This window comes from Syngnathus scovelli, chromosome 3, assembly GCF_024217435.2.
Source record: "Syngnathus scovelli strain Florida chromosome 3, RoL_Ssco_1.2, whole genome shotgun sequence".
Lineage (NCBI taxonomy): Eukaryota > Metazoa > Chordata > Actinopteri > Syngnathiformes > Syngnathidae > Syngnathus > Syngnathus scovelli.
Window position 1 is genome coordinate 20,433,516 of NC_090849.1, and position 13,295 is coordinate 20,446,810.

Here is a 13,295-nt window from a genome sequence, read left to right on the forward strand (position 1 = left end):
GATGAGTCTTGGACATCAAGATTGGCACATTAGGAGCATGTGCACAGACACACTCGCTGGTCACTTTATTAGGTACACCTTGATACATACAGCCAACAAAAGAGGCTCTTGGAAAATATTTTGATGTCGCAACTTGTTCTGGTGGCCATTGTAGCAGGCAGACGTTTAGCTACAAGCTGAGCAATGAAAAGGTTTTTTTCCCCACGTGTGTTTATGCATGTGTATGCGCAAAGAGAAGCCGTGAGCAAATGAAAGGGTTCTCTCCCGTGTGCGTTCGCATGTGTTTGATCATGTTTTGCTTTTAGGGAAATGTTTTACTGCACGCGGAGCAGCTGAAGGGTTTTTCGCCCGTGTGCGTTTCCATGTATGCGTTCAAACTGCGCTTATAAAAAAAGGCTTTTGCCACAAACTGCGCACCTGGATGGTTTTTCTCCAGTCACTGTCGCTGAGTGCACAATTAAAGCTGCTTTTCGGGCAGATGTAGAACGACAAACAGAACGTGTCAATGTTTGCAGCCCCTCATGCTAAATAACCCTGTGCAATGAGCCACATGCTGCTTCACCAAGACATGATTCTGTGCTCACGTGTAGCAGCAATTACTACGAGGGACAGCTGATCATCGGCCAAGCTGGCTGGTTGGTTGGTTTGGGGGTGTCCCTTCTACAACAAATAACAATCAATGCAGCTCAGTGGGTCAGTTGTGGAACTTCATTACTATCTGAATTATACTGCCCCTTGGTGGCCTAGAAGCACACTGCAAAAGGAGTACAAGGGCTGGACCAAATTCATGGCATTCGCGCCTCCACATGCAAAACAGGGCATTTTTTTAATTTTCTTTTGTCACTGTCGGTGTTTGCGCATGTGTGCGGTCAAACTGTACTTATAAGAAAACCCTTCGCCACAAACTGGGCAAAGAAAGGGTTTTTGTCCCGTGTGTGTGGCTGTGTGCGCGATCAACGAGACGCGATGAGCAAAGCGATCGCCGCAAAGCGTACACTGGAAAGGTTTTTCTCCCGTGTGCGTTCTCAAGTGCGCCACCATGTTGGCCCTCTGATTGAAGATTTTACCGCAAACGGAGCATGCGAAGCGCTTATCTCCCGTGTGCGTGTGCATGTGTCGGGTGAGATTGTAATTATAGGCAAATCTTTCGCCACAAACTGAGCAGGTGAAAGGTTTCTCTCCCGTGTGCGTGGCGGCGTGCCCCTTCAAGGAGACCTTACGTGCAAACGTTTCGCCGCAAACCGAACAACAGAAAGGTTTGTCTCCCGTGTGGACACGCATGTGCGTTACCATGTTTGACTTGCGGGCGAACCTTTCACCGCAAGCCGAACAGACAAAACGCTTTGGTGCTTCCTTTATCGAGCGTTTGTCGTCACCTTCGCAGTCTGTGCCGCTCTTCGACGATTCTTCCGTGTCTTCGCTATGTGACAGCGGTGCCAAGAGGTTGTCCGCCGCTGCCGCCCCTCTGCTTCGACGACAAAGCTCGTCGTCTTCACTCTTCGCCGAGATGACAGTAAGCGGCTTGTTGCTGACGTCCACCTGCTCTTCTTCCTCTTTGATGAGTGGGGACTGCGGATCTTGGTCTGAAGGGCACAAACCGAACCTGACAATAGCAAGGTGATACGTGGACACCATCTTCGTGGAACCTTTGAATTGGGAATAAAATAAAACATACAATGGGCGCTTCCAAAACCCTCCATCATAACAATATGGGGGGAAAAAAGGGCTGCTGGCTGCTAGTTGCCAGGCCAAGCTGCTTTAATAGCGGAAATATATGCCCTTCATCATCACTAGTTTTTTGAATGGCACAAAGCAAGCATGGTGTTTCCACATGAAAACAGCCATTCACAATCAATTGAAAGTTTCACACAACCTAAACTAACATGCATTTGATTGAAAAAAATTCATCCATTTGTTTTGCAAAACGCTTCTGCTATCTACAACGACCTTTCACATAGCGATCACTAGGTAGACTTTTACTAACGCGACCAAACCTTGGAGGAGAGTTTTGGGGCGAACGGCTTCCAGTTGGCATCGGTGTCGCTCGCTCTCCTCTCTGGCGTGACAAAGTTGCTCCTTGTACGAAGCGATGGTGCTTTCGAATAGTTCGAAAATTTCGTCAGCGGCCACCATGAGTCGCTTCCTCACAAACTCCTTCAACATTTTGACAACTTTAAGTGTATTTTCGTGCTCGGCTATTTCACTACGCCAACCTGAAGTCGAAGGAAAGCGCGACCGACTGCGCATGCGTGCATCAGTCGCCATCTTGGACTATTTTCAAAATCAATTCTTTATTGCTCATTAACAATGAACAAAACAGCAAATAACTTGTTGCATTTGACTTATAGAATCACCTCTTCCTTTGAAAATATGTTATTGGGCTCATCAACTATCTGTGAAGAAAAAAAATAATGCGAAAACATTGACATAAAACTTTGAGTGCTCTTTCTCAAAGTACTTCTGTAATATTCGATTCCTTCTCATTCCGGGTTTGTATGTCATCCGCCCGCTATTCTTTGTTTGGTTTGTCCCGCCTCAACGGATGTGATGTAATAGATTAAAAAAAAAAAAAAGATATCTGAACAGAATAAAAAATAGCCCTCCAAAACGATCATAACAGTACCTGGAGGGATATATGATGCTTTTCTACACTCCTGAGCACTCCAAATACACGAGAAAATTATTTTACAGGCAAAAAAAAAATCAATTTTCCAAAATACGTGACAACAATAAAGTGACAACTTTATTAATCCCTTAGGATTGCTTCCTCAGGAAACCCTGGTTCCAGTATCTTAGACAGAAATAAGGTATATTCACGTGATAGTCTGTACATCTCAACTGAGAGACAAGCTTTATATGTTGGGCAGGAGCTAAATTTAGCCTGGGTTGTGAGTGCGAGTGAGTTACGGAGAGTCTCTGCTGCTTGGGCATGACAAAGCGGACCTCAAATCCATCCATCCATCGCCAATTCACTCTTTTCAAAGGTAATGTTGGAAATGATGTTGCAGTTTCAGGGTTACAGTTTGCAAGACCTTAATGGTTGAAACTATGAACAAAGCAATCCTAAACACATTTCTAGGTAGGGTGTTAGTGACGTTTATCGCTCTCTTTGCAGCGGAGCTCGTATCCCATGACTAGCTGGAGGTTACCACACGGTGCCGATTGTTGCTCGTTTGAGAGCAGACGGTGCAGCGAAACCTTTATTCCATGTTGTGTTTCCGCATGTGTATTGTCAAACTGCACTTCTTGAAATAGCTTTTGTCACAAAGGGAGCAAGTAAAGGGTTTTTCTCCCGTGTGCGTCCTCATGTGTGCGACAACGTGGGCCCTTTGGGAGAAGATTTTACCGCATACTGTGCAACTGAACGGTTTCTCTCCCGTGTGCGTCCGCGTGTGGACATTTAAAGAGAACCTGTGGGCAAAGGCATCGCCGCAAGTGGAGCAGCGGAAAGGTTTTTCCCCAGTGTGTTTCCGCATGTGCACGCTCAAGGAGAACTTGTGAGCAAACGCATCGCCACAAACCGCACAACAAAATGGTTTCTCTCCCGTGTGCGTCCTCATGTGTTTAACCATGTTTGGCTTCTGGGGGAACCGTTTGCCGCAAATGGAGCAACAAAAGGGTTTTTCTCCTGTGTGCGTCTGCATGTGTGCATTCAAACTGTGCTTGTAAGAATAGCTTTCACTGCATAGTGAGCAGGCAAAAGGTTTTTCTCCCGTGTGCGTTGCCATGTGAGCAGTCAAAGAGACTTTCTGAGTAAATTCCTCACTGCAAACTGAGCAACTAAAGGGTTTTTCCCCTGTGTGCATTCTCATGTGTTTTTTCATATGTTCGTTTCGAGCAAACGTTTTACCGCAAACTGAACAGGTCAAACTTTTTCTACCTGTGCCACATCTCCTTTCAGTCGAGTCGTTTTCCGAGGGCAGGAAGCGTTTGCCGTCCCCTTGGCAGTCTGCATTGCTTAGTGATTCTCCTGTGTCCCCGGTGTTCGACAGCAAAGAGAAGAGTTTATGTGCTTGCGGTTCTCTACGACGCTCTCCACTTGGAACGCGAAGGAGATTGCGAGGCGACGACCCACCGGGGAGTTGCTCGTCTTCACTCTTCACCACCACCACCTTGAGCGGAAACTCGCTGATGTCGGCCTCTTCTACTTCTTCCTTCACACGGGAGAACCGTGGCGCCTCCTCTTCCTCTTTGACGGGAGGAGAGCGCCTGTCCGACGCTAAGAGTGCATCTGGAATGACTTGACCTTTTCCGCCGGTGGCTCGTCGTTGATCCAATCTCACTGCGGACAAATGAAAGTTGCAACCAGTTGTCGGTCTGTTTCCTTCACTCGCAGACAGTGAAATGAGTCAAAGCCAAATGCGGCTAGAAAATCTAGACTGTCAAAACAGTCGTTAACTAATTGCACCTAAAGTTTAAAATAAAGTCTAAATAGGTTACAAGAAGGTCTCTAAAATTACTGATAAATATACAGTTTGAGTCACACAAGCTACAGTTCGGTGCGTGAAACGTCTGTTGATATTTACAATGTCATTTTCATTTCAGTGTGCAGATGAGACACGGCGTCAATTTGTATGCATCATCCTGTTGTTTCGCTGCACAATGAAACTCGAGAGACATTGAGAAGAAAGAAAACTGCTTTCTGTTCTGCCAGTACACGAAACGTGACCAGACCTTGGATGTGAGCTTTTGGGCAAACGTCGCCCAGTTGCCGCTGTCGCTCGCTCTCCTCTCTGGCACGATAAAGTTGTTCCTCGTACGACGCGACGGTACTTTCGAACAGACCGAAGATTTCGTCGGCGGCTGCTATAAGTCGCTTTCTCACCAACTCTTTCAACAGTTTCATGTTGGTTTTCGCCCTGTTTCACAGCCTTTTCACGTTCCGACGTGTCGCCGTGATGCTTTTTTTATTTTTCGTTCTTCTAACGCTTATGTATGTGCGCATGCGTACGAAGGCAGCCATTTTTAAAGGCATCTACGGTGGGCTTCGAGGGACAAAACCCAAAATACGGCGGCCGTCATGTATACATGGTCCTAGTCCGAATCCTCACAATTGTAGGTAAATAAGATGCGCACGAGTTATAAATACATAAAATTGTTGTGTTCATTATAGAATACAGACAATTAACAGAGCCATGGTGCCGAGGAATGTGAGAAACCTTTACGTAGTGGGTTCTGGCTTCATGATTGGCTGAGAAATGTAAAATGCCAGATGAATCCTGCGAAAAAGAAAATTGTGTCCCGTTCCACGAAAAAAAACTTAACCAAAATGTTGGCCTTGTTATAATGCGTCACATAATAAAGCATTTTGATTATGCTGCAGTGTGTCTTTTTGTTGTTGTTCGTCTCTGCGTGCCCCAAAAGGAAGTTTTTTTTCAAATTGAAAGGGAAAGTTGCAAAAATGTTGTCAGAACCTGAACAGACTCTATTTCAGACGTTTCATTTCAAAGACTGTCACCAAGATAAACAAAATATTTGAGGCAGGACTTTTTAATGACATAGAATACAGCAACAACAAACTAGGATACATGGATCAAAATCAGATGCAAAATGCTTTAACATTGTAATGTGTGTGGTCAAGATAACAGAAATTGTTTTCATCAATTATTTGAAAAAAAACAAATACTGAGAGCTACACTCTAACAATTGATTCAATCGACTATTTAGTCCGTCCAATGTTTGACTGCAAGCGGTTTTTGTCTGTTATGTTTGCGCATGTGTGCCACCAAAGTGGTCTTCTTCAAGAAGGTCTGGTCACAAACTGAGCAAGTTAAAGTTTTTTCTTTGGCGTGGGCCCTCTGGTGTCTACTCATAGCTGACTTGTGAGAAAAGTTTTTCCCGCAAAGCGAACACGTGAAAGGTTTTTCTCCAGTGTGTCTTCTCATGTGTGCGACCAGATTTTCTTTGCGAGCAAAGCTTTCGCCGCAAACGGAGCACGTGAAAGGTTTTTCTCCGGTGTGTGTCCGCATGTGTGAATTCAAACTGTGCTTATAGGACAGGCTTTCGCCACAAATGGAGCAAGTGAAAGGTTTTTCTCCCGTATGCGTCGCTGTGTGCGCAATTAACGACACCTTGCGAGCAAACTTCTCGCCACAAACCGAGCAGCTAAAGGGTTTTTCTCCCGTATGCGTCCTCATGTGTTTTGTCAGGTCCGACTTATAAGAAAAGTTTTTCTCACAAACGGAGCAGGTGAAAGGTTTTTCTCCAGTGTGCGTTGCCGTGTGTGCTATCAAAGTGGCCTTGTGAGCAAATTTTTCCCCACAAACTGAACAACTGTGCGGTTTTTCTCCCGTGTGCGTTTTCATGTGTTTATTCAAGTAGTCTTTAATCAAATAGACTTTGCCGCAAACTGAGCAAGTGAAAGGATTTTCTGCGGCGTGCGTTACTTTGTGGACGATCAACTCAACCTTCTCTGCAAATGTTTGGCCGCAAAGGGAACAGCCAAAAGGTTTTTCGGCGGCGTGCCCTTTCATGTGGCGAGCAGCGTCCACCTCAGTGAAGTTTTCGCCACAAACCGAGCAGATAAAATCGCCGTCATGCGCGGGAGCTCCCACCTGGGTTGTGTCCTTTTCGAAGCGTTGGTGGCCACCGCTGTCGCTGGGCAAAGGTTCATCTGCATCTTCCCAGTGCGACAGTAGAGGGAAGAGCTTGTCTGCAGGTTGGCCTGCCCTTCGCGCTTCATCCGGACTCTCGTCCTCCCTGTCGTATTCGGTCTTCACCACGACGACATTCAGTGGCAGCCGGCTAACATCAAACTCCTCATCTTCCTCCTTGACGCGGAGCATCTCCGCATGGTCGGTTTCCTCGTTGACGTGCGGCTTCAGCGGACGCTCCTGCTTCGAACCGGAGCCCTCCCCTTGATGATCTGCCTCGCACAAGCCACGCAAATGAATTATCTTGGAATGTTTCAACTTGACAACTACAATAAAATACGGTGAAATAATCACGCAACACAATCGCAGATGGCATTTTTTGGTCGGCTGAAGGTGGATGAATTCAAGTTGTCTTTCATTTTATGAATACGTGAAACATCTTTTTTGTTCCTCCAGAGTTCAACGTGTGATTTAATGGCAGAAATGGCAATTTGTGTTCTCCGTCGCTCTCTCTTTGTTTGATATAAATGCAACATATAATCCAGAACAAAACAATAACAGCAACCTCCCTTTAGGGGGTTGTGGCTCCGGTTGTTTTATTTGGTTGTGCATGTTTCCTGTGGGAAAGAGTGGAAAAATAAAAATCTGGACGTGCAGACACTGACCTTGGTTGTACAAGACGAGCGGAGGCGAGGAAATGTCGTCCGGATGTCGCTGCTTCTCTTCTCTTGCTCCACAAGGTCGCTCCACTTCCTCCTCCTTCTGATTCTCCCCGTAGGACGCCATGGTTCTTGCAAAGTGCCCAAGCTTTGTTGCTTGTTTGTTTGTTTGATGTTTTTGTCTCCCAACAAATTCAAGTCGCGAGTCGACCCGCAGTGAGAGACTTCCGTCTTCTAGCTTCGTCTTCTTCTGCTATTATGGTGGCTCGCAAGCAACTTGGAGTGCATTACCGCCACCTTCTGAAACGGAGTGTGGGCCAAGCCATTCCAATCATCTATTACATTTCCCATTGAACCCGATGATGTTAAAAAAATAGACATAATTTCAAATACAGCTCACACGAACTTCTGTTGAAAGTGTCTCAAGTATTCAAAAAAATGTCCCGAACCCTAAACTCGTTAATTAAACGTTGTCTTGCCTGATTATACTTGACCATGGTCTTTTTCTAATACATGTTCTGTAGCTATCAGTAAAAAAAAAAAAAACAATGTGCTATTTGTGCTATTGTGTACATGCAGTACTACTCCTCCACGTTAGGCGGCAGTAACGCACCGGAAGTTAATTAGTTAATTAATTTGAACATGGGAAGGGGCACTGTTTATGACGGTAGAACAATCAAAAGCACTCTGCACATTTTAACAAGAATCTGCATTTATTTGCATGAAAATAAGTCTTAAAAATACTATAAAACAAAAAGTAAGTTACCTGTTACAGCTGGGCTGCTGTGACATTCAAAGGCTTTAAAGTGCAATTAGTTGCTCATTTGTTTCTTTAGTCAAAACCATCGAAGAACCCCCTCCCCCCCCAAAAAAAAAAAAAAAAATCCTGAGGTGAACATTAGGACAATTCTTCTCCAAATAATCATTTTTCCACTCTTCATTAAGGCTTCTCTTTTAAAAGCACAATTTGGCTCTCTTGGACACACACGCGTACACAGAGGGAGCGCTGAAGTCCCGCTCGACAATAAAAGAATAAATAGTGAATGGAAATAAATAGTGTGTGGCAGCAGAGAGAACAAACTGTGCAAAAATAGCTCACCCCGATCACAACGGCGCTTTGCCTCCCAACATTTGGTCCTCGGGTTGCGGTCGCTTATGCAACCGTAACAAATAGCAGCAGGCCAACACGGGCCACCTCCTGTCTCTCTTGTGTCAGCTGACATTCACAGAATGAGATCGAGCTGCACACTGAACCCGTCGTGGCGGGTGGCTCGCGGTCAGCGCGAGGTGACCCCCAGCTGCGTCTTGATGTGCTCGTACACCACGTAGCTGATGCTGACGGCGGGGACGACTTTCAGGAAGTTGGGAGCCAGGCCCCGGTAGAGGCCGGCTGGACCCTCGGCCCGCAGGATCTGCTGGAAGAGCGCCGTCATGGTTGCTTGCTGGCCGCCGCCCGTCGCAGCTGCAAAAGGAGCAAGCGTCATTTGGGATTTCAGTCAGGCGCCTTTCCATGTTGAGACTTGAGACGAGTGCGCGGGTCTCACCTTGCGCTTGCATGCGCGTCCTGACCAGAGCAAGCGGGTAGCTGGCGAGCTGGCCGCAGGTGCTGGACACGGTGCCGCAGGCCAGCAGCAGCAGGACACCGGCGTCGCTGGCGCCGTACTGCTGCAGGTAGCCGTTCTTCAGGGTCTGGTGGACAACGGGGCGATGCCAAGTTAGCGAGGGAACGGGGCCGTCCGTGGAGGGGGGTGAGCGGCGGCGCTTGCTCACCTCGTACACGGCCAGGTCGATGCCAGCGTATGGTATGATGCCCAGCATGTTGGGCACGTAACCCTTGTAGAACGCCGCCGGGCCCTCTCGCCGGAAGATCTGCTTGGCGCAGTCCGAGATGCTGGCGTACTGGCCCGTCTTTCTCAGAGCCAGGCGCGTTTTCAGCACCTAGAGATTTAAAAAGTAAAACAAGAAGACATTTGCACAGATTGCATTTTCTGAACACTGCTTCAAAGATGTGGAGGAGTGGGCCGAAATACCGTCCGGGCCCTAACGAATTACAAAACACCCCCTTCAACCGGTGATGGTGCTCACCTCCATGGGGTAGATGGCGCTCTGGGCGATGACTCCGGCCAGCGATCCGGCCACAAAGCGTTCAGAGATGCTCAAGGTCTGCCTGTCGCTGCCGATCAGACGTTTGATCTACGGCAAACGGGACAGAGATGTCAGCCGGCTCACGTTTCATGTACGGGCAGTCGCCGTGCCGTCCTGCCCCGCAGCATACCTGCTCGTACGCCATGAACTTGAGGGCCGACTCGGGCGCGATCTTGATGATGTTGACGCCGTTGCCTCGCCACAGCGAGCGCACGCCACCCTCCTTGATCATCTGTGCCAGGCCGCTCATGATGCACATGTTGTTGCTTCTGGAGCCGTACACCTACAGGAACACCACCTCGTTAATAAACAAAAACTCCTTTGCCCAGCGAAAGGCTTGCTCATGATGTTAGCGTGAAGCTGGTGGTTATCAGTTTTCAATATGGAATATTTAGTCTTCATGTCAAATTGTGACCAAAGTTGGACAAAGCGTTACGTGGGTAAAAGGTGAGCACGAGCGGCCAACTGGAGGCCGTTGACGCAAGCGAGGACCTTGGAGCCGGCCAGCAATGACGCAGGAAGGGTGGCGGCGGCAGGCCCGCTTGGACCTCAGACTCTGTGCCCCTCACCCCCCGCTCCATTTAAATATTAACTCTTGTTGCATAGCTGGAGATAAAACCACGTTTGACTAACGACAGGTCCGATAAGATGCTCCACTTTCCTCTGGAGTTACACAACGGCGGTGACCCCCTTACCTGCATCATGACTTTGACCCGGTCCAGAGGTGCCGTGCACGTCCTGGAAACTGCGCCGGCTCCGCCGCCTGCCACCAGGTGACGCCACCACATTCCACTCTGCTTCTCCTCTACGCTGAAGTCGTCGGGGACGGTCAGGTTCTCGCCCACGTCAAAGATCTGCCCGTTACAAAACGAACACAGAGCTGTTGCTTTCTCTCAAACAAAGGTGAGACTGTTCTTGAAGCACCTTTTCCCCTTCTTTCAAAGGGTTTAAACAATCGTGTGCCGCTACTTAATGGCCTAAAATGAAAGGACATCCAAAAAGAAATAAAGGAGCTCGATTTGAACCCCAAAAATGAAATAGCCGTGTCGGAGGCTTCTGAAAGTACCCAAATGTACTTCTGTTTTGCGTATTTCTGTTCAAGCGGACTTAGGTCACAGTGTGCAATGGCCATGTTGGCATTGGCAACGCAGGGGACTCGTTGCAACGCCAGGGTCGGGTTCACCTAAAGGCCAAAGCGCGGCGCAACCAACCAGTAAGCCCAATGTGCCATTTAACAGGTTAAAAAAAAAAAAAAAAACTCGTTGCACCAGGTGCTCATTAGCAGCACCCGTGGGAGCTGCCGGCAGCTGCTCTTTGCGCCGGCGGCAATTTTTATGCCGTTACATAAGCGACACGCATAATCCGACCGGAGCTTAAGCGCTGACGCACAGGCCGGGTTCATTCCCGGGGTTGTGCCTCCTAATTGGCCCATTTAGCCGAGACAGGAAGGTGCACTTTGGAGCCGATAATCATTCCTAAATAAACCATGTGCTCAAGAACCGACTGAGAATGGAATGGCATGAGCGCTTGGTTGACTTTCCTGTGCTCAGCAACTCACCGTGGAGTGCTTCCAGTACAAGATGATCTCGGGGATGCTCTCCGTCTCCTCCGCCGTGGCGTACTTGCTCCATTCTTTACTGCTGATGGTTATGATGCCGTTCTTGTCCACGCTAAAACACCAAAATGAGCAAATTCAAGCCACGCACACAAAACGCATAAAAGAAATGTAGAATCCACTCCGTTACCTCCGAAGGGCTTTCTCGGCGAGATGATGTGAAATGTGCACGCCGATGTCTCGCAGAGCCTGGATGAACTCTTTGCTGTCCACCCGGCCTTGAGAATGAAAAGGGGTTCATACGGGGACACGCGGAGGACAGGAGGTCTGAGCACAACTGAGACACTCACCTGCATTCCTCTTGACCACCAGCTTCAGGTCTTTCTCATAGTCTCGCAGGTAGTGCACAAACTCCTCAAAGTCCAGCCGGTCATCGCACATGTCGGGCTCCCTCCTGGTCTTCTGTGGGTCAGTCGCGCACAGATTACAGATTGATGAAACGATTGCCCGTATCGAGTCATATCCCATTTTGCCCATTTAAAGTCAACCATTGCCACCGTGACCCATAAATGCTGCCCCACGACCGCTCTATCTTTGACCCGAGAACTGCAGAGGCCGCCGACGTCGGTAATCCCGTCTCAAACTAAATCGAGAGCAGGTCACTGTCACTGACGTAACATCTTGACACCCGACCTGGCCTGATTTGTCAGGCGGTAATCAGCTGCACGCACAGGGCGGACAAATGTCAACTTTTAAGCGAGAAAGTCAGCTGCTGCTATGGCAAGCTTGTTCCTCAAAAATATCTGGTAAGAAAATTGCATGGAAATGCAACTTTTGAAGAGTAGGTACGACTTCAACTTTGCATACTTTAAAAACAGTGCAGCATAACAACAACAACAACAACAACACTTTAAGCTTCAGCGATTCCTCTTCAATCTATAATAAAGGATCTCTGTGACGTCACGTGTGGCAATGAATGAGAAGTTCCCGGCGACTTGCTCGGAAAGGCGGGTCCCGCATTTACCGAACGGGACAGCTAGCAACTAATTGCACTGTACACATATATAACCACTTTCGGAATCGTTTAGTTATTAAAATTGGAATTTTCGGAGATCGGAAAACGTACAACGTCGTGGCAGCTGGAGCGCGGCGAGCTCTGCGGCCTACTCGTAAGGCTTTCGTGCTAGCTTGGCTAAGCTAAGCCGGCCGGCGCCCAGACAGATTCAATCAATGACGGTAAATCAAGTAGCTTTCTGACTTCTACGTATTATTCCAAGCTCTAGTGCGCGTAAATATCTCCACCATACAATTTGTGATATTATTTTCTTACTTTTCGCCATCGCTGATAGGTGGAAAACTCTTGAGACGGCAGGAACACGCTGAGTTTGTTGAAGAGCGAATTGAGTTCGGTCGGAAGTCCGTTCGATTCGAAGTAGTCCACCTCCACCGGGTCGGAGTTGGACACGGGGACATAAAGGCACAGGGCAAGCATGCTTGGTTCCGTCAACTGCAAGTTAAACTCCAATAAATAAATAAATAGACGCGTGCAAGCTGCTCCTTCACGGCGGACTATCGAAATACCGGTGAGTCACGAGAAGCCGGCTTCTAAAGAATGTTGCGATGCCCCTCCCCTTCGAGTTCTAATTCTACGTCATTTTACTACGAGCCAATCGGGACGCTTGCTCATTGACTGGCTCGGCTTGAAGTTGCATAAGAATTGGGCTGTGGGGCCCAATCCCATGCTCGTTTCTGTCCAGCGTGTCAAAGATGAACCAATCAGATGTGTCCTCTAACTCAAACGCCTCCAGAAGCGGCCGAGGTGACCAAAAGGGCTGTTTAATCAATGTCAAGGCAAGAACCGCGTAATGATTTAAAACAACACTATTCACACAAAGCTAGAGACATTTTCATTAGACAAGTCTAGTATTAATTTATTAATTAGTAAACCTATCTATTTACCGTAATCAGACCTATTCGCTTCCTCTCTTTTGTTATTGTCGTGTACATGTTTATATTGTCTACATCTATCTATCTATCTATCTATCTATCTATCTATCTATCTATCTATCTATCTATCTATCTATCTATCTATCTATCTATCTATCTATCTATCTATCTATCTATCTATCTATCTATCTATCTATCTATCTATCTATCTATCTATCTATCTATCTATCTATCTATCTATCTATCTATCTATCTATCTATCTATCTATCTATCTATCTATCTACCTACCTACCTACCTACCTACCTACCTACCTACCTACCTACCTACCTACCTACCTACCTACCTACCTACCTACCTACCTACCTACCTACCTACCTACCTACCTACCTACCTA

General features: G+C 47.4%; 3 protein-coding genes across 10 annotated transcripts; all 3 read right to left on the minus strand.

Annotated features, from left to right (window-relative positions):
* Window positions 1-15: 15 nt before the first annotated feature.
* LOC125994097 (zinc finger protein OZF) lies at window positions 16-4,965 on the minus strand. 8 transcript variants are annotated; one of them, XM_049763307.2, is made up of 4 exons: window positions 4,675-4,965; window positions 3,881-4,282; window positions 1,377-1,583; window positions 16-660 (listed from the first exon to the last, which is right to left on the minus strand). In XM_049763307.2, exons 1-4 carry the CDS (start codon window positions 4,844-4,846, stop codon window positions 617-619), a joined length of 825 nt encoding a protein of 274 aa, XP_049619264.1. In that variant the 5' UTR covers window positions 4,847-4,965; the 3' UTR covers window positions 16-616. The 8 variants fall into 8 exon arrangements, with proteins under 8 accessions (XP_049619264.1, XP_049619260.1, XP_049619259.1 ...); XM_049763303.2 differs by having other exon boundaries at window positions 16-1,583; window positions 3,881-3,970; window positions 4,076-4,282; window positions 4,675-4,963; XM_049763309.2 differs by lacking the exons at window positions 16-660; window positions 1,377-1,583 and adding an exon at window positions 2,163-2,393 and having other exon boundaries at window positions 3,881-3,970; window positions 4,076-4,282; window positions 4,675-4,962.
* Window positions 4,966-5,474: 509 nt separating this feature from the next.
* Window positions 5,475-7,531, minus strand: LOC125994092 (gastrula zinc finger protein XlCGF57.1). The gene is made up of 2 exons (XM_049763296.2): window positions 7,259-7,531; window positions 5,475-6,865 (listed from the first exon to the last, which is right to left on the minus strand). Exons 1-2 carry the CDS (start codon window positions 7,377-7,379, stop codon window positions 5,664-5,666), a joined length of 1,323 nt encoding a protein of 440 aa, XP_049619253.1. The 5' UTR covers window positions 7,380-7,531; the 3' UTR covers window positions 5,475-5,663.
* A 415-nt stretch (window positions 7,532-7,946) lies between these two features.
* LOC125994078 (calcium-binding mitochondrial carrier protein SCaMC-2-A) lies at window positions 7,947-12,568 on the minus strand. The gene is made up of 10 exons (XM_049763277.2): window positions 12,283-12,568; window positions 11,303-11,414; window positions 11,143-11,230; window positions 10,956-11,067; window positions 10,093-10,251; window positions 9,528-9,680; window positions 9,338-9,445; window positions 9,023-9,190; window positions 8,797-8,941; window positions 7,947-8,714 (listed from the first exon to the last, which is right to left on the minus strand). The coding sequence occupies exons 1-10, from the start codon at window positions 12,442-12,444 to the stop codon at window positions 8,530-8,532; spliced, it is 1,392 nt and encodes a 463-aa protein (XP_049619234.1). The 5' UTR covers window positions 12,445-12,568; the 3' UTR covers window positions 7,947-8,529.
* Between the last annotated feature and the right edge of the window lie 727 nt (window positions 12,569-13,295).